The 24,136-nt window shown below is 48.2% G+C and overlaps 1 protein-coding gene and 1 pseudogene across 1 annotated transcript; both read left to right on the forward strand.

Moving 5' to 3' along the window:
• Positions 1–3,972, forward strand: part of LOC109732181 (uncharacterized) — a 151,283-nt pseudogene extending 147,311 nt beyond the window's left edge.
• A 15,761-nt stretch (positions 3,973–19,733) lies between these two features.
• LOC109732188 (berberine bridge enzyme-like Cyn d 4) lies at positions 19,734–21,553 on the forward strand. The gene has a single exon (XM_020291383.3). It carries the CDS (start codon positions 19,784–19,786, stop codon positions 21,344–21,346), a length of 1,563 nt encoding a protein of 520 aa, XP_020146972.1. The 5' UTR covers positions 19,734–19,783; the 3' UTR covers positions 21,347–21,553.
• Positions 21,554–24,136: the final 2,583 nt, after the last annotated feature.

Consider the following 24,136-nt stretch of genomic DNA (forward strand, 5'->3'; position numbering starts at 1 on the left):
GGCAGGTGAACTTGACGCGGTCGTGGTCGACCGTGCGCTCCTCATCCATGAATCGAAAATAGGCTTATCCCATTGCACGTTGAGGTGGGCCTTATCACATTCACAATTGTATGGTGAGGTGGCATACTTGCATGTTGAGACAAATAAGTTAGTGAAGATGACTCTCTTAGGTATATAGGATATGATATAAAAACTAAACTAAAATCAAAACATTAAAATTATAAGAAAGAATGAATTACTGGCATTGATACTACCTTTAAAAAGAAAAGAAAAACTTATAAAAAAGTTGCACACAACAATTCTATGAAATTGCTCCTTTTGCAATATACAAATTATAAACATGTAAAAGTGCAATATTCACACTCTAGTATAATTTACACACATATTATATAGTACTTGCGTGTATATTTACACACATAAAAAATCAAATTTTGTAAGAAGAATGAATTAGTGGCATTTGTTTTACCTATTAAGAAGAAAGAAAATAATAAATAAATAAAAACAAGTCAAAATTTGCACACAATTTACACATAAATTGTTTTCTAATAATATGAGAAAGAAGCATATACTACACCAACTAATAGTGGAATAACATTTGTATTACCATTTTAAATAAATAAATAAACCAAAATAAAAATAATGAATTTTTCTAGGAAGAATGAAACCTTTTAATAAGAAAGAAAATGAAAAAAAACTTGCACACAACTTTACACTTAAATTGTAGTTTTTGTAGTATGCAAAGAATAAGCATACACTATTGCAATTTTCACTCTCTACTTTAATTTGCACACATATTTTATAACTTGCATGTATATTTACACACACAAAAATAAAAATGACTTTTTTAAAGAAAGAGTGAATAAGCGACATTGGTATTACCCTCTAAGAAGAAAGAAAGTGAAAAATAAATAAAATAAATTATGACATAATTTGTACACATTTACAAACTATGCAAGAATAAGCATATAATAGTGGAATTTTCAGAAAAATATATATTATTTTAAGAAAGAATGATTTAGTGGCATTGGCATTACCCTTAAAGAAGAAATAAAATAAAATAAAAATTAAAACAAAATCAAAAAATAAATTTTTGTAAGGAAGAATGAATTAGTGGCATAGGTATTACAATACCTTTTAAGAAGAAAGAAAGTAAAAAAACTTGCACGGAACTTTGCACTAGAATTGCAATTTTTTTACAATATGCTTGGAATACACATATAATAGTGCAACTTTCACAATCTAGTATAATTTACACACAAATTATATAGTGGAGTACAGGCATGTATATTTACACACAAAAATAATAATTGAAATGATATCCCAACTTACAGTCCATTTTTCTCTCTCTCCTCAAACAGAGTAAAAATATAATAGTTACATTCTCAAGCCTACTTATGTTATCTCATGGGTGTGTCTAGAACTCAGTCGATTGAGACTTAACGAAGTCTCAGTCGAGTGACGTCAGCGTGGTTTTTTTTGCTACAAGCGGCACGGCTAGATGCTACAAGCGGCGACGAAAAATGTTGCGATGGTATTGCAAGCAACAACAATAAATGCTACAACCATTCTAACTGAAATGCTACAACCGTCCATGAAGGATGTCGCAACCGATGAGATAACGTGCTACAACCGATGAGGGACGACATGCTACAACCAACAAGACGGATGTTGCAACCGGTAGGAAAAAATGTTGCAAACGATGGCATAAAATGTTGTATGATCGACTGAGACTTGGTTAAATCTCAGTCGACTGATTTTTAGCAAGCCCGTTAACTTATTGTAATACTCCATGGTCACACCGGAGTAGTACTTGCTTTGAAGCGGTATACATAGGCAATGCCCAGGCCTGTAGGGAGGCAAAAACGACAAAATTAACTATGGACGAAAACAATTTACAAACTGAACTGGTTTCAAAAAATTCGCTCAGCTAACCTTTTTGTGTGGCGCTCGACAGCTAGCCGTCACACTCAACAGTGCAGCGTCTAGCTCTCAGGCGCTGCACGTCTGGCCAGCGTGGCACCCCAGGGGCCCGCACTGAGCAGTGCAGCGCCTTTGAGCTAGGCGCTGCACTATAGGGTGTGGCGCCTGGCTCTTGGGCGCTGCACTATGACTTTGTAAGAGCCACTCGCTGGCCCCCCCCACCCCATTCGTTGCAGTTATAGAAAGGACTCAGCGGTGGCTTCCTCCTCTCCTCTCTCAATCCTCTCTCCCAAAATCTTCAGATCTGACGATTTGGTGCATTGATTTCTTCACCAATCCATCCTAGAAGGTATTCTCCTTCGATCCCCTTCTTTCTATCCAGAAAATGTTACTTATTTTGAAGATTGCATAACCCTTGTTTGATTGGATTAGAAACTTGCATGTATATTTTGAAATAGATATGTGGGATATAGGATTTGTAGATGATTTGTAATCATTTTGTAACCCTGGTTTAGTTGATTTGTATTGACAATATATGCTTCCATGTTGAAAACCTAGATTCTTGAGATGAACCCTATACATGTCTAGATGTTTGTGTTGCTGTTTTTTTACATGAGTGAGAAGAAATCCTATATTTGTATGGACAAGAATGCTTTCATTGCGGAACCCTACATGTTGAGATGTTTTTGAGATGAAACCATTATGGAACCCTATATTGTTTTGAATACATATGTTTTTTGTGATGATTGTTGGCATGCTTTGATTGTATATCTTACATTGGTATTCAATTTTCCTTTTAGTTTGTACCGATTGTTGAAATTTTGTCTAGGAAGTATGGTAGTTAGCTAATGTATGTTTATTGTCTGAAATTTGTAGGATGGTTTGGCTTTTGGATGATTACTACGACACTCGACACCGGGCCTACTTTATGTCGGAGGAGCAACGTGTAATAATCAAAGTGGCCGGTATTTTGAATTTTGTGTTTATTTCAAACACACATGCCCCATATGTAATATTCTGATTTGCTTGTTTGTAGGAGCTTCAACCTTTGAAGATTCGGTCTCACGGGGTCACCGGTGGTGGCCTGCGCTATGATGAGCGGTACACACCGTACATCAGGGAGACATGACTCCTCCCTTTCATTCAGATGGTCAGCCGGTTGACGCCGAGCCTCAATGCTGCAGCAATCACCACGCTTGTCGATTGGTGGAGGACGGAGACACACAGTTTCCATCTTCGGACCAGGGAGATGACCGTGACGCTCCAGGATATCGCTATGATCGCCGGTCTTCTTATCGAGGGGAATCCTCTCTGTATGAGCACCGATTCTGATGGGTGGCGACAGCAGATGGAGGCCCTTATCGGTATGTCTCCTCCAGAGCCTCCAGTACCAGAAGGAGACAAGAAGAAGGAAAGAGTCGCAGTCGGTACTCCTTTCACCTGGATTGCATGGCACTTTGGGCATTGTCCTGAGGATGCTACCAATGAAGTGGTCCAGACATATGCTTGTGTCTACATGTGGTACGCTATCTCCAGGACTCTGTTTGCTGACACCACATGCAAGAATGCTCCATGGATGTGGCTGAAGGCGTTGACCGTCTTCGATAGCAAATGGAGTTGGGGTTCAGCGGCACTGGCTTACTTATATAGACAAGTAGTCAGTTGTTTGTTTTCACTTCATTGTTACATTATCAATGCGATCTTCCTCGCAGCCTTCTCCCACCACCCCGCCATCTCACCATCGTCATCCTTCTCCTCCACCCCCTTCATTGTTGGTTTGTTGGGTTGAGAAGCTTCCATACCTACGATGAGAGGAACGTAATAGTTAGTAATGACAAAAAGAACATATTGAAAAACATATAAATTGCAACATACTAGTGAATAAGGACAAAAACAACAGATGAAAAATATGTAAATTGAAACATTATAGTTAGTGAGACACATACGGAAATGGTCCATCTAGGTATCCAAACATTCCTCTATAACGACCTTGCCCAAGACCACCACCAGGCCAAGATCACCACCAAGGCCAAGACGACCACCACTGCCTAGAGCACCTCCATGGCCTAGACCACCACAACGGCCTAGAGCATCGCCAAGGCCTAGACGACCACCACGGGCTCTACCACCACCACGGCCTCTACCACCACCACGTCCTCTTGTAAGTCCTAGTTGCCTCCCTCTTTGTTGCCTATTTCCTCTTTGGCCTGCCCCTTGTTGGCTACTACCTGGTTGGTTTGGCACTTGTTGGCTACCACTTGGTTGGCTACCACTTTCTTGGCTTGGCCCTTGTTGAGTACTATTTGCTTGGATAGGACCTTGTGTACCTCCTTGTTGGCTTGTGCTTGCATCATTTTTCTTTGACCTCTTTCTTGGTTTGGTACATTTTCTTTTGTTGTGTCCCTGACCTTTGCATTCCCCACAACGGGAGCTCTCACGAGGCTCTTGGAATTGGCTGTTGCTTGATTCGCGGCCGCCACCATGGCCCCATTCGTCCATGTCACCTCTTAGACGCTTTGTCTTACGTCTTCCCTGTTTAACCACCTTCAAATCCGGATCAGGCCATAGTTGAACTGCATGGTACTCCGGCCATTAAGATTGGTCAAAGTATGGGTGAAATCAGGGGGCCCATGTATTCTTGACCGTCATGATTGAGAACTCGTACTCCCTCATGGTGAGCGGGTGCTTGACGTCCACATTCCTAACGCGAGCTGCGGTATACAAGTGTGAGCATGGGAGAAGAAGCAACAATGGCCTCCCACAAGAGCAATCACACCGTGTTAAGGAGACCTTGAAATCCCGACCTCCATGTTGGCGGCCATCGTTTGTGGTTCCTTCTGGCTCTTTCACTTCGTACAACCAATCGTCATTGTTATATAGTATAGCTTCTTGGGAGTCTGCCTTCCATGATTGAAATTCCAACCATTCATCACCCTTGGGGTGGGAACTTGTACTTGTGTCTGTTCTCACCCGCAATCTTCGCATCCATTTCCATTGAGTACTTTAGAAGGTATGAATTAATCTTGTCAAATGTGTGAAAGGATCGGTATAGTTGACTAGAGGGGGGGTGAATAGGCAACTAACAATTTTTAGCTTTTCTTTACCAAATTAAACTTTGCATCAAAGTAGGTTGTCTAGATATGCAACTAGGTGAGCAACCTATATGATGCAACAACAACAAGCACATGAGCAAGCAAGGGATACAACACAATATAAGCTTGCACAAGTAAAGGTGAGAGATAACCAAGAGTGGAGCCGGTGGAGATGAGGATGTGTTATCGAAGTTCCTTCCCTTTGAGAGGAAGTACATCTCCGTTGGAGTGGTGTGGAGGCACAATGCTCGCCAAGAAGCCACTAGGGCCACCGTATTCTCCTCACGCCCTCACACAATGCGAGATGCCGTGATTCCACTATTGGTGCCCTTGGAGGCGGTGACCGAACCTTTACAAATAAGGTTGGCGCAATCTCCACAACTTAACTGGAGGCTCCCAACAACACCACGAAGCTTCACCACAATGGAATATGGCTCCGCGGTGACCTCAACCGTCTAGGGTGCTCAAACACCCAGGAGTAACAAGATCCGCAAGGGATTAGTGGGGGGGATCAAATTTCTCTTTTTGGAAGTGTAGATCGGGGCCTTCTCAACCAATCCCTATAAAATCAACGAGTTTGATTGGCTAGGGAGAGAGATCGGGCGAAAATGGAGCTTTGAGCAACAATGGAGCTTGGGGAGGAAAGAGGTAGTAAACTTGGGGAAGAAGACCCCCTTTATATAGTGGGGGGAAAGATCCAACCGTTACCCACTTATTCAGCCCGCGACATGCGGTACTACCGCACAGACACGCGGTACTACCGCAAGGGCTTGCGGTACTACCGCTAGATGGTGCGGTACTACCGCTCGTGCGGCAGAGACCAGACGAGGCCCTGTTGCGTATAGCAACGAGTGGTAGAACCGCCGGAGCGGTACTACCGCAAGGCAGGGTTCAATTGGGCTGGGAAGGCACAGACTAATAAAATTACATCCGTGGCTACTTCAGCTGAGTTTTGGTCTGTGCGAAAATCTAGCATGGTACTACCGCTCGCAGGGAGCGGTACTACCACGTAGGGTGTGGTAGTAAAAAATTACTTCCGCACCTACTTTCGTGCGTGCCAGCGTTCTGGGCTAGAGGCCACGATACTACCGCTCGCGAGGAGCGGTACTACTGCACCACGCGGTACTATCGCTTCCCTGGGCGGTACTAGTGTGGACCGCTGCGGTACTACTGCTCCCTTGAGCAGTACTACCGCACGCCACAGAAAGTATAGCACTTGGAGGCCTTCATCTTCGCATAGACAAGGGTAAACGACCGGTGCTCCAATGAAGTGAAGGAAAGGTGGTGCAAAGGTACAGATGTGTACATGTTGATTCCACCCTAACCTTTCCGAAGCAGACCCCCTCTTAATAGAACGACTTTCCTACGACTCAAATCCACCTAAAAGAAACGTAGAGAAACGCCATCTTCGATATACTCCGAGGGGCACCAAATCATCTTGTGCCTAGAAATGAGATCTCTGAAATGCTCAATGCACACGATTAGTCCGCAAATGCATTTTCATCAATCACCAAAACCACATAGGGAGAAATATGCCCTTACAATCTCCCCCTTTTTGGTGGACTGATGGCAATACATGATTTGCACCTAAGGATATAAAATGAACATAAGCAAACCCAACATCTATAAAATATAGACAGGCTCCCCCTAGATGTGTGCACTCTATAGATATGCTTTGGACTGCACGATACACATACTAGGATCAACACTCCCCCTATATTTTATAGACAAGGCAAAACTTGCAACAATATGAGTGACAATAAGCATGGAGGCAAGGTAAAGTAAGTGAGCATAAAGTAAAGGGCACAAGATAACATAAGCTCAACAATCTACTAAACATACTAGACAATAAGATAAGCTTGAGGGCATATGTCTCACACCATATGATAGTCTCCTGGTCTCACACGAACACAACCACAAACCAACAAACCAAAGCAACGAAGGTTCAACGGAGCGAAAGCAAAGCGACACAAGACTCACAAATCCTACACTCTCTCCCCCTTTGGCATCGAGACACCAACAAGGTAGAGAGCACACCTACGACATAGGTGGTGGTAGAAATCCAAGGCATCACCAGTCATGTTCCTCCTCCTCAGACTCCTCTACAGCACATGATGAAGAGCGAACACCAGTATCCTCCTCAGACTCACTCCACCGGCAGTGCTGTTTGATCCATGGTTCCTCATCTATGATTCTCTCCTCGGAGCCACTCTCAACCTCAAGACCAACCTGCCTCATAATAGCCTTGTCGCGACGATGAGCCATCTTGGCGTTCACACGAGCCTTGTATTGTCCCTTGGCCTGCATGCAGAATAGAGCCTTCATCTTGGCCTTGAGCTTCTTATCCCAAGATGGCTCAGCAGAGGGAGGTGCATACCCCTCAGCCTCCTCCTCCTCCAACTCATCCTCATCAACATCCATCCTAGCAGCCTCTGCCTTAGCCCGGGTAGTGGTGTTAGCCCACTTGCTCTTGATGCGTAGCTTGATAGACTCATGGCGAATCCAGTTGGGAGCAAGAAACTCTTCACCGGGGAAGAGCTTCTCCCAAGTCTTCGAGATCAAGAGGTGCAAGTAAGGTCCATAGATGGGCACCTTATGATTGAACACAGCAAACTACAGCTCACACCACATGATATGAGAGACATCAAGTGGTTCAAGTTGTTGGAGACGCGCTTTCTCACAAATGAGCATCATGTCCACAAGATAAGCATGCACCTTGTCCTTGTCGCCTATGCGAGGAAAAAGAGTGTTGTGGAAGATCCGGTGCATGATGTTAAGGAACGGGTTTAGCACAAAAGTCTTCTTGCCATTGGCTATCTTCTTCTCAACAAGGTAGGGTAGAAGCTTGTTCTTGTTGGCCGACTCGGGGATGGCATGTGGGCGGACACCAACGGGCACATTTAGCCTCTCATCACGAACGTGCAACATATCCATGAACTCCTTCCACTTAGCAGACATCCTCTTCCCATTAGTCATCCAAGTCATGGTCCGCTGCTCATCCGTGTGGAAGTGGACAGAAGCAAAGAACTGAGCCACAATCTCTGGGTCAAAGTCCATGTGGAACATGAGTAACTCCTCAATGCCAAACTGCTCCACCAAATCCAGAGGCTCACCAAAATATTCCCTATTGTTGTCCTTCTTCATATGATTCATGTCAATCCACTTCACTGGCACATAGGTGTTCTGCTTGGCCTTGATCACATCTAAGAAGATGAGATTCTTCTGCCTGGTCCAAGACAACTCATTGCCCCTTGTGATCTCCCTAGGGTTGACATAAGGGTTGAGCTTCCTTCGGATCAGAAACTCCACTTGAGGCATTTCATCCATGCCAACATTTGGCTCCTTGAACTTGGTAGCGGTGGTCTTGACTTTGCATTGTAGGGCAATGGACCCCTCGGGAGCTTCTTGGTTGCGAAGCCGCTTGGAGCTCGTGTCGCGGCTGGGATTCGAGCGCCGGACATTGGAGCCACCACCGGGTTCCATGGCAAGAGGGCGAGGTGGGGATCGATCCCACCGGTCGGAATGCGAGGAGAGCGGTCGGAGACGGAGATCCGGCAAGGTCCTCCGGCGCCGTTCTTGGGCAGGAGAGAGAGAGAGAGACAAAGTGAGGGGAAGAGATGAATGGGTATGGGGGAGTTGGAACTCCCCCTGCCCACTCTTAACCCCCACGCGCTCGCGACGGCGCGGTAGTACCGCGGGTCATCGCGGTAGTACCGCCCGGGCGGAAGTACCGCACACAGGGCGGTAGTAAAAAATTACTGCCGTGATGGAGGCAGTAGTACCGTGCCGTGGGCGCAGTTGTGCACACACAGGAGCACCCAATCTCTAGTGGTAGTACCGTGGCTTGCCACAGTAGTACCGCAAACCCAAGAAAGTGGACGTTTTGTCCAAAACAGAAAACACGGCCTTTTCAAGGCAAACTTCAAGCAACCGAACACACAAACAAGCACACACGACACAACTCAAACACAAACACGGCTCAAAGGAAGGCAAAAGACAACAAGGACCAAACGCAACCAAAGCCTCTCAAAGATTGAGAGCGGTGGCCGGAGCCATCTATGTTTGAGTCAATTGGTATGGCACCGCGAAGAATTATCCTTGGGCCCATGACCAAAACTCGTCTTTGAAGCACAAGTACCATAAAAATGGCTAATGTGAAAGAGTTGATCAATTTATGCATAATGGGGGGAGGGAGAATTCATTGAGAGAACAACACTCCCCCTATGTCCATGCCTACACCTAAACAAGATATCAAGATGAGTATGGTGGGGTGTGCAAAGGTTCAAGCCACATTGCTCAAATCAGTGATATTTAGCTCATGCCTTAACTCGCGAAATCTTGCTTCATCCAAGGGCTTCGTGAAGATATCTGCAAGGTTATCATGAGTGTTGACATAGTTGAGCTCGATCTCCCCTCACCTAATGTGATTCCAGATGAAGTGATACCGACTCTCAATATGCTTCGTCTTGAAGTGTTGCACCGGGTTGAGAGAAATCTTGATGGCACTTTCATTGTCACACCAAAGAGGCACTTTGTAACAAATGACACCGTAATTCTTTAAAGTTTGCCTCATCCAAAGAAGTTGAGCACGACAACTACCGGCGGCCACATACTCCGCTTCGGTGGACGAGAGAGACACACAAATTTGCTTCTTAGAAGACCAACTCACCAAAGAGCAACCAAGAAATTGGCACCCTCCAGAAGTTGACTTCCTATCCACTTTGTCTCCCGCCCAATCCGAGTCCGAAAATCCCACAAGGTTGAAGTTAGCTCCGCTTGGGTACCATAAGCGAAAGTTTGGGGTATGAGCCAAATATCGAAAGATTCGCTTGACCGCCACATAGTGGCTTTCCTTAGGTGAGGCTTGAAACCGTGCACAAATTCCCACACTCAACATGATATCCGGTCTAGATGCACAAAGGTAAAGCAAGGAGCCAATCATGGAACGATATACCTTTTGATCCACCGCTTTACCATTGGGATCTATGTCAAGTTGGAATTTGACGGGCATTGGAGTGGAAGCTGGCTTGACATCACTTAGCTCGAATCTCTTGAGCATGTCTTGAGTGTATTTTGGCTTGGTTGATGAAGGTTCCTTCTCTTCTTTGTTTGATTTCTTACCCGAGAAAGAACTTCAACTCTCCCATCATGGACATCTTGAACTTCGAGGTCATGAGAGCGGCAAACTCCTCATTGAAAGCTTTGTTAGGAGAACCAAAGATAATATCATCAACATATAGTTGGCATACAAACAACTCCCCTTTGACCTTCTTAGCAAAAAGAGTGGGGTCGATTTCCCAATTTCAAACCCACGATCTTGCAACAAGTCGGTAAGGTGCTCATACCATGCACGTGGGGCTTGTTTAAGGCCATAGAGTGCCTTATCGAGTTGGTACACATGATTGGGGAACTCGGGAGCAAAGGTTTGACCGTGGTCGATACCCTTGACTTGGGAGTAGCCTTGCGCTACCAAACGAGCCTTGTTGCGAACGATAATCCCATGAGCATCTTGCTTGCTCTTGAATATCCACTTGATTCCAATGACATTATGGTTCCCTTTTGGCCTTGGCACCAATCTCCACACCTTGTTGTGCTTGAAGTTGTTGAGTTCTTCATGCATGGCATTAAGCCAATCCGGATCCTCGAGCGCCTCATAGACCTTTTGGGGTTCAACACAAGAAACAAACGTGTGATGTTCACAATAGTTTGCTAATTGTCTATGAGTGCTTACCCCCTTTCATAAACTTCCAAGCACATTCGTCATGAGATGATCTTTGGTAGTGAGCTTGGATGCAATCTTGGCAGCACGACGCTCCAATTCCTCCTCGGGAGAGAGTTGAGGAGTGGTAACTTGATCATCTTGAGCGTCTTCTTGAGCTTGTTCTTGATCTTGAGATTGCTCTTGATCTTGAACTTGCTAGGTGGTGAGAACTTGACCTTGGGCATCACTTGGTGGTTCACCACCATCTTGAGGTTGATCTTGCCCTTGATCTTGTTCATTTGGTTGAGGGCCTTCACTTTGTTCTTCGAAAGCGTGTGGGTCTTGGGTTGGTGATGGTTCCACTTGAGTGGAACATTGTCCTTCTCCTTCGGCCACAAGGGGTTCCTCAGTGGGTAGGATATGACCAACACCCATTCTACTTATGGCTTGGGGAGGAATTTAATCACCTACATCACAAGTACCACTTTGCTCCACTTGGGAGCCGTTATTCTCATCAAACTCCACGTTACACGTCTCCTCAATAAGTCCCATGGACTTATTGAGGACACGGTAAGCATGAGAGTTTCTAGCATAACCAACAAATATGCCCTCATGAGCTCTAGCCTCAAATTTAGACAAACGAACACCTTTCTTGAGAATGAAACACTTACACCTGAATACCCGGAAGTACTTGAGGCTGGGCTTGTTGTCGGTGAGTATCTCATATGGAGTCTTGTTCAAGCCCCGGAGATAGAGCCGATTGGATGCATGACAAGCGGTGTTGATGGCTTCGGCCCAAAAGTTGTACGGAGACTTGAACTCCGCCATCATGGTCCTTGCCGCATCCATCAACGTCTGGTTCTTCCTCTCCGCTACATCATTTTGTTGAGGGGTGTAAGGTGCGGAATATTGATGCTTGATCCCCTCATCAGTAAGAAACTCAACCAAGGTGTAGTTCTTGAACTCGGTGCCGTTGTCACTTCTTATCGTCAAGATCTTTGCATTGTGTTGACGTTGGGCTTCATTTGCAAAGTCAATGACGGTTTGTTGGGTCTCACTCTTCCTCTTGAAGAAATATACCCAAGTGTGTCTTGAATAATCATCCACAATCACCACGAAATACTTTCTACCCCCAAGACTATCAAAGTATGGAGGCCCAAAGAGATCCATGTGAAGGAGCTCCAAGGGCCTCTTCGAGTAGATGATAGTCGTGGGTGGGTGAGCCTTCTCATGTAGCTTTCCTTCGATACAAGCACTGCAAGCACGATCTTTGGCAAAACTAACATTTGTTAGTCCACGGACATGGTCCCCCTTGAGAAGACTTTGCAAAGATCTCATATTTACGTGGGCTAAACGGTGATGCCAAAGCCATCCCACGTCAACTTTAGCCATTAGGCATGTCGTGGTCTTAGTGGGTCGCTCCGAAAAGTTAATCACATATAGACTGTTCTCGACATGCCCGGCAAAGGCTACTTTAAGAGTCTTGCTCCACAAGAGGGCCACAGTATCAATATCAAAGAAAGTGGCAAAGCCCATGAGTGCAAGTTTACGAACGGAAAGTAAGTTGTATGCAAGGGACTCACACAAGCATGACTCTCTCGATCGTGAGATCATGAGAAATGACAACCTTGCCAAGACCCAATACCTTAGAAGATGAGGCATCACCCCACTCGAGATTGGTGGGCATAGATGAAATCTTGTGCACGTCCACCACCAAGTCCTTGCTTCTGGTCATATGATTTCTGGCTCCACTATCGAGCAACCATGATCCCCCACCAGAAGCAAACACCTACAAGAGATCAATGCTTGGTTTTAGGTACCCATTTTGTAATGGGCCCTTTGATTTTAGTAACAAGGGTCTTAGGAACCCAATTAGACCATTCAATGTACTCATAAGAAGAACCAACAAATTTGGCATAAACATGCCCATCACTAGCACGGCATAACACATAAGAAGGGTTAAAGTCGTCGGCTTTGTTGGAAGGGGTGGCATTGCCCTTCTTGACACCACCACCCTTCCCATTGTTCTTCTTATCCTTAGAAGAACCCTCTCCCTCCTTCACAAAAGTTTGCTTGAGAGGAGGAGGTCGTTTGGCCTTTCGTTCTTCTTCTTACTCTTGGACTTGGGTGCAAACCCAATTCCCTCCTTGCCCACAACTTCCTTTTGATTGCTCAAAAGGTCGTTGAGGTTCTTCTCACCTTGTATGCATGACACAAGGCCTTTCTCAAGTTGCTCCTTCAACTTGGCATTCTCCTCCACAAGATGCACATGCTCACAACATGGGTTAGTAGCATTTGCATTATCAATTAAAACCATATGAGGAAATGTGGCTTTCTCCTTGGTTAGCTTCACTTGGAGTTGATCATGAGACTCCTTGAGGCTAGCATGAGAACCCTTCAAGGCCTTGTGAGCCTTGTCAAGTACATCAAACTCCTCCTTGAGTCTAGCATGGTCAACCCCAAGTTTAGCCTTCTCGGAATTGAGCACACGAGATACAACAAGAGCATGATCAAGATCTTTCTTTAATTTAGCATGATCATCGTTGTGTGACTCCTCAAGAGCCAAATGATGACCACACTCTTCCTCAAGCGCATTAGAGAGATCCGATATCTCATCGGCATAGTCACGACTATACCCTTCCATCTTAGAGATGGTTTCTTCGTGAGCCTCGATCATGTCATTGGCTTCACCAAGTTGTTCCAAGAGAGCAACAAAGTGCTTCTTAGATTTAACCTTGAGCTTACTCATAAAAGACTCAAATTCATTTTCATCCTCCTTCGTCCCCTCACTTTCATCAATGCAATCCATTAAGGAAGGATTAGTAATGATGGTAGTTTTGATGTTGGGGGTTACTTACCTTGTTGGTGGCTTTAGCCATGAGGCACTTGGCGGTGATGTTCTCGTTGGGTGGATCGAAGAGGGACACCCGTGGAGTTGTTGCAATGGCAACGGAGGCCATGGCAACCGTCTCACCGTCTTCATCATCATCATCATCATCATCCTCATTGCACTCTTCTTGTGCCACCAACCTCTTGGGAGGAGTCTTCTTGGTGAAGTTGTTCTTGTTGGGGAAGGACTTGACCTTGTCTTTCCGGATAAGCTTGCCACCATTGTCTTCCCTCTTATCGTATGGGCACTCCGCAACAAAGTGACTCACATTGCCACAATTATAGCATGTCCTCACACGTTGCTTGCCCTTGGCACCACTTGAGTTGTTCTTGTTGAAGTTGGGCCTTGAGTTCTTCTTGCTCAAAAATTTTCGTGAAGCGAGAGCCATGTGCTCATGATATGCATACTTGGTATCTTCGGGGCAACACTCCTCTTCTTCCTCTTCACCTTCTTCTTCCACACTAGACTTGGCCTTCAAAGCAAGGTTGGGCTTCTTTGGTCGTTGAGAACGCAACACCGCATTGTCGGCGGTCTTGTCCAAGATCCTCATCGCAACAAACTCATCCAACACTTCACTCGAGGACAAGGCATGAAAGTCCGGCCTTTGACGGATGATGGAGGACATGGCCTTATGGTACGGCATCATGGCCTTGAGAACTTGCGCTTGATCCAATTGTCATCCATATCCTTGCTCCCATGATCTCGGAGTGAGACCGCGAGAGTGGTTAATCTCCGTAAAGCTCTCGAGGTTCTTCATCTTCATTCATTGCAAACTCACCAGCTTCATCTTGCACCACTTCAAAGTTTGAGCGTTGAATGCTTGTGCTTCCCTTGTAAATGGAAACAACATGTTGCCATGCTTTCTTGGCAACGCTGAACGGACGGAGATGCGCAATATCTTTGGGTGGAATTGCTTCTTGGAGAATGAAGAGAGCGGACTCGTTGAATTGATGATCCGCGGCTTCTCTAGGAGTGAAGTTGCTTGGGTCGTGCACGTAGAAACCTTGCTCAATAATTCTCCAAAGATTAGTAGAACTATGATTTAAATGACGTTTAAAGCGATAGACCCAAGAGGCAAAATCCTCATTTTTCAGAAGCTTAGGAGGAGGACCAACATGATTCATATGCGTGGAGGGAACCGGTCCTCCATAAGTGATTGGAGGTTCAACATGGGAAAAGATGCCATTTCCACTTCTACCACTAGGCAATGGAACTTGTTCACTAGTAGCTTCCCCCTTATTGGAGTTAGCATCCGTCACCTTGTTAGCGGGATCACCCATTTTCATCGGTGCGGTGCATAATTTAAGGCCTTCTAAAAACTTGTTGAACATGCCTTCAACCTCGGTCGTCATGGAGGTTTTCAATGTGTCCAAAGCCGCACTGAAATCCTCACGAGAGACCGAGGATCCCCCATCGACCATAGACGAGAACGGATTCACACCAGAGTGCTCCTCCCCACCGTGTATGGTGTCAACCATACTCTTCGGACGGTAAAGTCCTTAATAAAGAGACGAGGCTCTGATACCAATTGAAAGGATCGATATAGTTGACTAGAGGGGGGTGAATAGGCAACTAACAATTTTTAGCTTTTTTACCAAATTAAACTTTGCATCAAAGTAGGTTGTCTAGATATGCAACTAGGTGAGCAACCTATATGATGCAACAACAACAAGCACACAAGCAAGCAAGGGATACAACACAATATAAGCTTGCACAAGTAAAGGTGAGAGATAACCAAGAGTGGAGCCGGTGTTGACGAGGATGTGTTACCGAAGTTCCTTCCCTTTGAGAGGAAGTACGTCTCCGTTGGAGCGGTGTGGAGGCACAATGCTCGCCAGGAAGCCACTAGGACCACCGTATTCTCCTCACGCCCTCACACAATGCGAGATGCCGTGATTCCACTATTGGCGCCCTTGGAGGCGGCGACCGAACCTTTACAAACAAGGTTGGGGCAATCTCCACAACTTAACTGGAGGCTCCCAACAACACCACGAAGCTTCACCACAATGGAATATGGCTCGCGGTGACCTCAACCGTCGTGGGTGCTCAAACACCCAAGAGTAACAAGATCCGCAAGGGATTAGTGGGGGAATCAAATTTCTCTTGGTGGAAGTGTAGATCGGGGCCTTCTCAACCAATCCGTAGAAAATCAACGAGTTTGATTGGCTAGGGAGAGAGATCGGGCAAAAATGGAGCTTTGAGCAACAATGGAGCTTGGGGAGGAAAGAGGTAGTCAACTTGGGGAAGAAGACCCCTTTATATAGTGGGGGGAAAGATCCAACCGTTACCCACTTATTTAGCCCGCGACATGAGGTACTACCGCAAGGGCTTGCGGTACTACCGCTCGCGCGGCAGAGACCAGACGAGGCCCTGTTGCGTATAGCAACGAGCGGTAGAACCGCCGGAGCGGTACTACCGCGCGCCCTTGCGGTACTACCGCAAGGCAGGGTTCAACTGGGCTAGGAAGGAAGGGGCTAAGAAAATTACATCCGTGGCTACTTCCGCTGAGTTTCGGTCTGTGCGAAAATCCGGCACGGTACTACCGCTCGCAGGGAGCTGTACTACTGCGTAGGGCGCGGAAGTAAAAAATTACTTCCGCACCTACTTCCGTGCGTGCCAGCGTTCTGGCTAGAGGCCACGGTACCACCGCTCGCGAGGAGTGGTACTACCGCACCAGACGGTACTACCGTTTCCCTGGGCGGTACTAGCGTGGACCGCTGCGGTAATACTGCTCCCTTGAGCAGTACTACCGCACGCCACAGAAAGTATAGCACTTGGAGGCCTTCATCTTCGCATAGACAAGGGTAAACGACCGGTGCTCCAATGAAGCGAAGGAAAGGTGGTGCAAAGGAACAGATGTGTACGTGTTGGTTCCACCCTAACCTTTCTGAAGCGGACCCCCTCTTAATAGTACGGATTTCCTACGACTCAAATCCACCGAAAAGAAACATAGAGAAACGCCGTCTTCGATATACTCGGAGGGGCACCGAATCGTCTTGTGCCTAGACATGAGATCTCTGAAATGCTCAATGCACACGATTAGTCTGCAAATGCATTTTCATCAATCACCAAAACCACATAGGGAGAAATATGCCCCTACAATGGGTATTGAACTATTACCGTCACGGGTAATGCACGCACACCCTTGAGCACTCTATTGAAGCATTCAGCTATATTGCTTTTCATTTGACCATACCTCTGGCCATCTTCATAAAAAGCACGTGCCCACCTATTCCTTTCTTGAATGTGCCTATTGAGAAACTCAAGACCCCCGGGATCAAGTTTTTTGTGTGTGAGCAATTTTTTGTACAAGTTGGTGAACCGCTGGTCGGAGAAAGCGAGAAAATAATCTTGAAGATCATCGGCCAACTCCTTAAGGCCACATGCCCTATAGAAGTTTGAACAAAAGTGCCTCATGCATCATCGATGGTGCAACAGAGCATGCACGGGAATGTCAATGTCCACCGCATTAAGAATTCCTTGATGGTGATCCGATATGACACAAATTTCCCTTTGAGCCGGTAATACCTTGGTTCTCAAAAGACGTAAGAACCACTCCCAATTATCATGGTTCTCCACCTCAACCAAAGCAAAAGCCAAAGGGAACACCCGGTTATTGGCATCACTTGCTATTGCAACCAACAAGGTGCCCTTGTATTGTCCGGTCCGGAACGTGCCATCAACGACGATGACCGGCCGATAGTGTTCCAAAGCCCTCACTCATTGCTCAAACACCCAAAATGCACGGCCAAATACTTGGACGGTCCTTCCATCGTGAATCATTGTTTTTTGCCCATGAGGCTCGAACACATGAACCATGCCCGAGTTAGTGGCGGCCATAGCTAACAACAACCTATGGATTTGGTTGTATGCTTCCTCCCAGTTACCATACAACATCTAAAACGCGACTTGCTTCGCCTTCCATGCCTTGCCATACTTCACCTTGTAATGAAAGATGGCTTTCACAAGGTCCAGGACTTGTTGGATGCTCATTGTTGGAAGTGTGGATATTGAGTTGGAAAGCCTGTAAGCGATGAACTCGGACGTGAGTTGTCTATGCTCTTGGGACACAATCTTGCCATCCACCTTCTTGCCTCGACACATGTGACTTGGTACACAACTCACCATGTGCCAAGTGGGCCCTTCTTTCCATGGTCTTGCACGCACAATCCATGGGCATTTTTTTCTTGACATGCAACTGTGAACGCACATTGACGTCCGAGTGAACCACCTTGTGTGGACGATAATGCGTACCCGAGTAGTTGTCGAGCCACATCTTCAATTCCAAGAAGGTTTGAAACTTAGACCCGGGAGGAATCCCATTCTTGCCGTCTTCCAAATCCTGGTGAGAACTTGGCCTAACTCCAAGAGATATACCTTGGCCACCATCTACCACGGCTTCATCCGCGAGACTAACATCCTTGAACAATGGTGTCCGATGATTCCGCCCGAATACCTTCTCGAAAGCTTCGGCCTCCTTCACCGTGAACCCCTCCTCATCAACTTCTTCATCAGGACCTTCGTCATCTGACTCCGATGCATAGCCACGGGAATACAGGATGGAATGGTCCATTTTCTCTTGCACATGATATTTGTCAAGATCACCCACATTGTTGTCATGGAGATCAACTTCATTGTCATCGTCCCCATACTCATCATTCTCCTCTTGCAAAGCTTCATTATGGTTGTTCGAAATCGGGCTGAATGTTGGCCTCACTTGTTCAGTCAAATGAGGTTCACTCATTTCGTCTTGGTTCATGGGTGGGGGACTACTAGCAACCAACGGGGAGGGGTTCCGGTTCAAGTCCAAATGCAAACTAGAATCCACCTTCTTCGTAGCAAATAACTCGAGAGCCTTGTCTAATGATTCGGCCACCTTCTCCTTGTATGCAACGCAACGTTGCTCGGAGTTCACACACATGGTCTTCCAACGGATGTGCATTCCAAAACCAACATTATGCCTTCCCTCCAACTCAATGATATCACTTGAGTCCATCCAATTCAAATCTTACCTCACTTGTTCCAACACCTCGGCATAGCTAGGACAACTCTCAAACACCATGCCACGCTCATCCGGGTCCGTTTCAATATTGCCTTTCAAAAAGGCGTCTTTGTCCACATGATGAACATAAACACATGTTCTTCCCATCCCTAGAATAATTAAAACAACACAACGTAACATATATTCCATAAGTACTCATCCGAAGATTAACACAAAATACAAAGCCCTAATATATATATATATATGAAACAATAACCCTAACCCCCACTAAACAATAACCATAAGCATAAGCATAACCCTAACATACTAACAACCCTAACCCTAACCCCAACATAACAACACCCATAACCCTAACACTAACATACCAAGAAGCCTAACCCTAGCAAATTGGCGAACAAACATCTCATATCTCCATACAAATTTCAAGATCCATAAAAAACTAAGGTTTCCCCAAACTACCAACAAATGACCAAATGTGAGCATTTTTTGGATGAAAACGAGGGGATCGGACGTGATTACCTTGAGGGAGGGATTGGGTTCGAAATCCACGGAGAAAATCTTCAGGTGTTGGATTTGAAGAAGGATTTGAGAGGGGAAGAGAGGGGAAATCACGGGTGGGGGTGGGGTTGGGGTTGGGGGGGGGGGAGGGGTGTGGGGAGGGGGCCATCCTACCAACTACTAACAGAATGTGCAGCGCCTAAGAGCTAGGCGCATCACATTACAAGTGCGCCCAGATCTTAGGCGCTGCAGATTGCATGTGTGACGCCTAGCTGAAATGCATTGTATTGCTCGGTGCGGGCCCGGTGTACCATGCTAGCCAGACATGCATCGTCTGAGAGCTAGTCGCCGCACTGTAGGGTGTGGCACCTGGCTGTCGGACGCCACACAAAAGCATCAGCTGAGCGTTTTTTTTTCGAAACAGTTCCGTTTATGATTTCCTCCGCAAATCAATTTTTGTCGTTTTTGTCCTGTAGGGAGTCGTTGGCCTCGACTTTTGCATCTCGTGGATGAATTCATGTATCCCGAGGTCATAACTCAAGTCATACTAGTAGCACAACAAATTTCACATAAACAAGTTCTCCACGGCTTGGACCGACTCGGATTACGAGTAGTATATAAGGAGCTTAGACCAGGTAGTTTAAGCACAGCGAAGGCACTATCAGTGCAGGAAGCAAAAGATGGCGATGCTCAAAGGCTTAGCACTCGCGCTTCTCGTTAGCTTCGTCTTATGCTACCTGACCTCGGTCCCTTGCCTAGCCTCCCCTGATGACTTCCTCCAATGCCTACGGGAGAAGATACCTAGCGAGCTCGTGTACACGCAGAGCTCGAGCAGCTTCGCCGGCGTGCTGGTCTCCTCCATTAGGAGCGCCAGATTCTTGACCAACACCACGGTGAGGCCGCTCTGCGTCGTGACGCCGACCGACGCCTCCCACGTCCAGGCCGCCGTGCTCTGCGGCCGCACGCAGGGCGTGCGTCTCCGCGTGCGCAGCGGCGGGCACGACTATGAGGGCCTGTCGTACCGGTCGGCGCGGCCGGAGGTGTTCGGGGTGGTCGACCTCACCAACCTCCGCGCCGTGAGTGTGAATCAGTCGGAGACCACAGCTTGGGTCGACTCCGGTGCGACCATCGGCGAGTTGTACTACACCATCGCGAAGGACAACTCTCAGCTCGCGTTCCCTGCCGGCCTGTGCCCGACCATCGGTGTCGGCGGCCACTTCAGCGGTGGCGCCATCGGCATGATGATGCGCAAGTATGGCCTCGCCGTCGACAACGTCCTCGATGCCAAGTTTGTCACCGCCAACGGGGACCTCCTCGACAGGGCCGGCATGGGGGAGGACCTCTTCTGGGCCATCCGAGGCGGCGGCGGCGGGAGCTTCGGCATCGTGCTCTCGTGGAAGGTCCAGCTCGTGCAGGTCCCGCCGATGGTGACCATGTTCAACATCGTAAAGACGCTTGACCAGGGCGCTGTAGACATCGTCACCAGATGGCAAGATGTCGGGCCATCACTCCCCAACGACCTCACCATAAGGGTGATCGTGCAGGGCCAGCAAGCCCTGTTCCAGGCCCTATACCTCGGCACGTGCAGCTCGCTCGTGGCGACCATGGGCGACCAGTTCCCGGAGCTCGCCATGACGAGCGCCGACTGCCAGTCGATGACCTGGCTCCAGTCCATAGCCTTCATCAGCTTCTGGAACAGGGACACGCCGGTGGAGGCGCTCCTGAGCCGGACCACCAGCCTGAGCACGTACAGCAAAAGCAAGTCCGACTACGTCCAGAACGCCATCTCCAAGGGCGTCTGGAAGGACATCTTCTCCTGGTTCACGATGAACGGCGCCGGGCTCGTCATCCTGGAGCCCCACGGCGGGTTCATGGGGAGCGTCCCCACCGACGCGACGCCGTACCCGCACCGGAGCGGCGTGCTGTACAACGTCCAGTACATGGTGTTCTGGCAGGGAGACGGGGGCACGGCGGCGAACACCTGGCTCGGCAACTTCTACGACTTCATGGGGCCGTACGTGAGCAAGAACCCGAGGCAGGCGTACGTGAACTACCGGGACCTGGGCATCGGCCAGAACGTGGTGGTGGACGACGTCACAACGTTCGACGGCGGCAAGGTTTGGGGCGAGCAGTACTTCGCGAGCAACTTCCAGAGGCTCGCGTCGGTGAAGGCGGCCGTGGATCCTACGGACTACTTCAGAAACGAGCAGAGCATCCCGCCATTGGTCCAAGGACGTAAGTGAGCAGGGTTGTATTTAAGCGGTCAAATTAATTAATTCGATGCTTCGTACTAATGGCTATTGGTTGTGAAAACGGAAGTAGGATGCACCAAGAAAATTTGTACTTCTGCCATTTAATGCGTGAAAGCAACGGAAGTAGTAGGATGCAGCAACCAAAATTGTAATTCTGCCTGTCAGTTCATTCATGAAAGCACGACGATTTATCTGTGATGGACTGGAATCCCTGCGTGCATATCAGCATGTGCAATGTTTGTTTGATTTCAGTGAACACTTTGCCTCTTTGCACAACTGCCAGCTGATTCCAGCAGGCCGCTGCGCGCAACTTGAAGTATTTATGCATTTCTTCTGCGGGTAGATATTCATGCATACTAGTTGATGTCCCGCCGCTAAAATAATTGTACTAATAGGTGATAAAAACAACTACTCCTTCCGTTCCTAAATATAAGTCTTTTTAAAGATTTCAATATGGACCACATACAAAGCAAAATGAGTGAATCTACACTTTTAAATATGTCTATATACATCCGTATATAGTTTATATTGAAATCTCTTAAAAAACATATATTTAGGAACAGAGGAAGTAAATGCAATGCAATTGTAACAGCGTTCTCAATTTACATTGTACTCCCTTTGTTCCTAAATACTTGTCTTTCTAGGCATTTCAAATGACTATCACATAAGGATGTATGTAGACATATTTTAAAATGTAGATCCACTCATTTTACTCCGTATGTAGTCACTTGTTGAAATGTCAAAAAAGACAAGTATTTAGGAACGGAGGGAGTAGATAACAGAAATGTTAACCATGAAAACTATGTGGGTATGCTTCAAGTATCCGACACATATATCGTATCTTAAGCAATATAACTTATGGGTGACATGCATGAATTGCTAATATGGTATGGTTGCATGGTTAATTAATGCATACAAATCGGACATGCATAGGTGTTGATGTGGCGTGGTTGCATGCTTTGAAAAGTGAGGTAGTTGGCTGCACAGGAATTCAGAGTCCTTTCGGTAAGGCGATTGGTGAATGAGAGGCTTTTCTCTCGACCCTTTCCCCTCCCGCGTCGCTCTCGCGGGCTACCAGGAGGGCAACCCTAGCGCCGCCGGGGTTCCACCCCTACTCCCACCTCCTCCCCTCGCCGCCGACTGGGCGGTCGGCGGCGGCAGAACCTCTTCTTCCCTCGGCTGGTGGCGTCTGGCGCGGGCAGGCGGTCCTCGGCTGGTGGCGGCGTGCTGGCGCGCGGGGCGCGATGATGCGACCAAGGGCGTCGGCGGTGGGGGCTCGCGCGTACCTCACGCCCGCCGTTGTTCTTGAGGTGGCGTGGTGGGTCATGAGGGGCGCGCTCGGGGCTGCCTTGGCGGGTCGATCTGGTCGCGCTAGATATGGCTACCGGTGCCTCAGGTGGACCGGACCTTCCTCCATGGCCGGATCCGGGCCGGACCTCCCCTCCGATGGCAGCTGGCTCTGGATGGAGCTCTCCGTTGCTTTGGTTCGGCGTGGTGGAGTCAGTTTGTGGTGGGTGCACAGGTGGTCGGCGTGGGCGCAACACGACGGTCGACGTCCGACGGCGGTGTGCAGGTGGAGGTGACAACCTCCCTTCTCCTGGGTGCAGGCCCGCGGCGCGCAAGGTCGCTCGTCGAGATAACTTTTTTGTGCTCGGGGGGACCAAATTTCGGCTGGAGGCAGATCGGAGCTGGTGCTCCGGGTAGGTGAGGTGGTGCTTGGTCCAGGTGGTGCTCAATGTTGGTGGTCGTGTTAGCGATGCGTTGGTGCGTGGATCGGCGTCGGTGACCATGGACATGGCGTCGTGTGAGCTCGCCTGACCAAGGGCTCGAGGCTGGCTCGTCGGCAGTCTCGAGGTCGTGTACCCCCCAGTCCACCGGATATTGGTTGGGGACGCAGGTGTGGGTGCCTCCTACGGTGGAGGCGCCTACCCAGACTCGGGGACTGATGTCGGGCTAGGAGTAGATGGAGTCCTATCACTCTTCCTACCACGGTTGAGTGCGTTCTGAGGTGGACGGGGCAACAGGCAGCAGCGGAGCAGTAGTGGCGGCAGCAAACATCAGCGCAGCAGCAGTAGAAGGCAGTAACGGGAAGGGGCTATGCGGGCGCGGGCGGTCGTGGTGACCGCGAGCTCGGCCGGAGCTCGCGCGGCGTGGGACGGCAGGGGTGCGGCGACACGGAGGTGAGCGCACGCGGGTGCGGGGCGGGGCGAGCACGGGGCGGTCAGAGGGTACACGGGAGCGCGACCAAGGAGCCTACGGCGGTGGATTCAAAGGGGAAAAACAGGTGAATCTCGGGTGAGGAGCTCATTGCGAGCTCGGTAGTGAGGTCGGGGAGGCCGAAGGTTGAACGGAGCAACGACGATTGGCGACGGACGACGACGATCGTAGAGGAGGGGACGGTCGATCCCGGCGCCGTGGTGATCTTCTGCTCGAGCTGCTCCTCGGAGTCGCTGAAGACGAAGCATACGCAGCTCCTGGCGAGGGCCTCAGCCGGCGAGGTGGACGATGGCCACGCGGACAGAGGAGGCCATGGCGACGACGACGCGGGTGGGTGAGGGAGAGAGCAAAGCGGCGCGAGGGAGGAGAGAAAAGCGGCTAGGGTTCGTGGGGAGGCCAAGGCGACGAATTCTAGGAGGACAGGGGGCGCCGATGGCCGACACGTGGCCATGCCCGGCGGATGGCCGCCACGGCTCCTCTGCCTCCCACTGTAGCGGGAGGTTGAAGTAGAGGTGCAGATGGGCTGGGTTGCCACTGTAGCATTAGGTCTAAGTGCACAATGCT

Source organism: Aegilops tauschii, chromosome 7 (assembly GCF_002575655.3).
Source record: "Aegilops tauschii subsp. strangulata cultivar AL8/78 chromosome 7, Aet v6.0, whole genome shotgun sequence".
Lineage (NCBI taxonomy): Eukaryota > Viridiplantae > Streptophyta > Magnoliopsida > Poales > Poaceae > Aegilops > Aegilops tauschii.

What these genes read in the sequence shown, in the direction of transcription:
- LOC109732188 (XM_020291383.3), top strand. Translation starts at nt 19,784, where the DNA reads ATGGCGATGCTCAAAGGCTTAGCACTCGCGCTTCTCGTTAGCTTCGTC.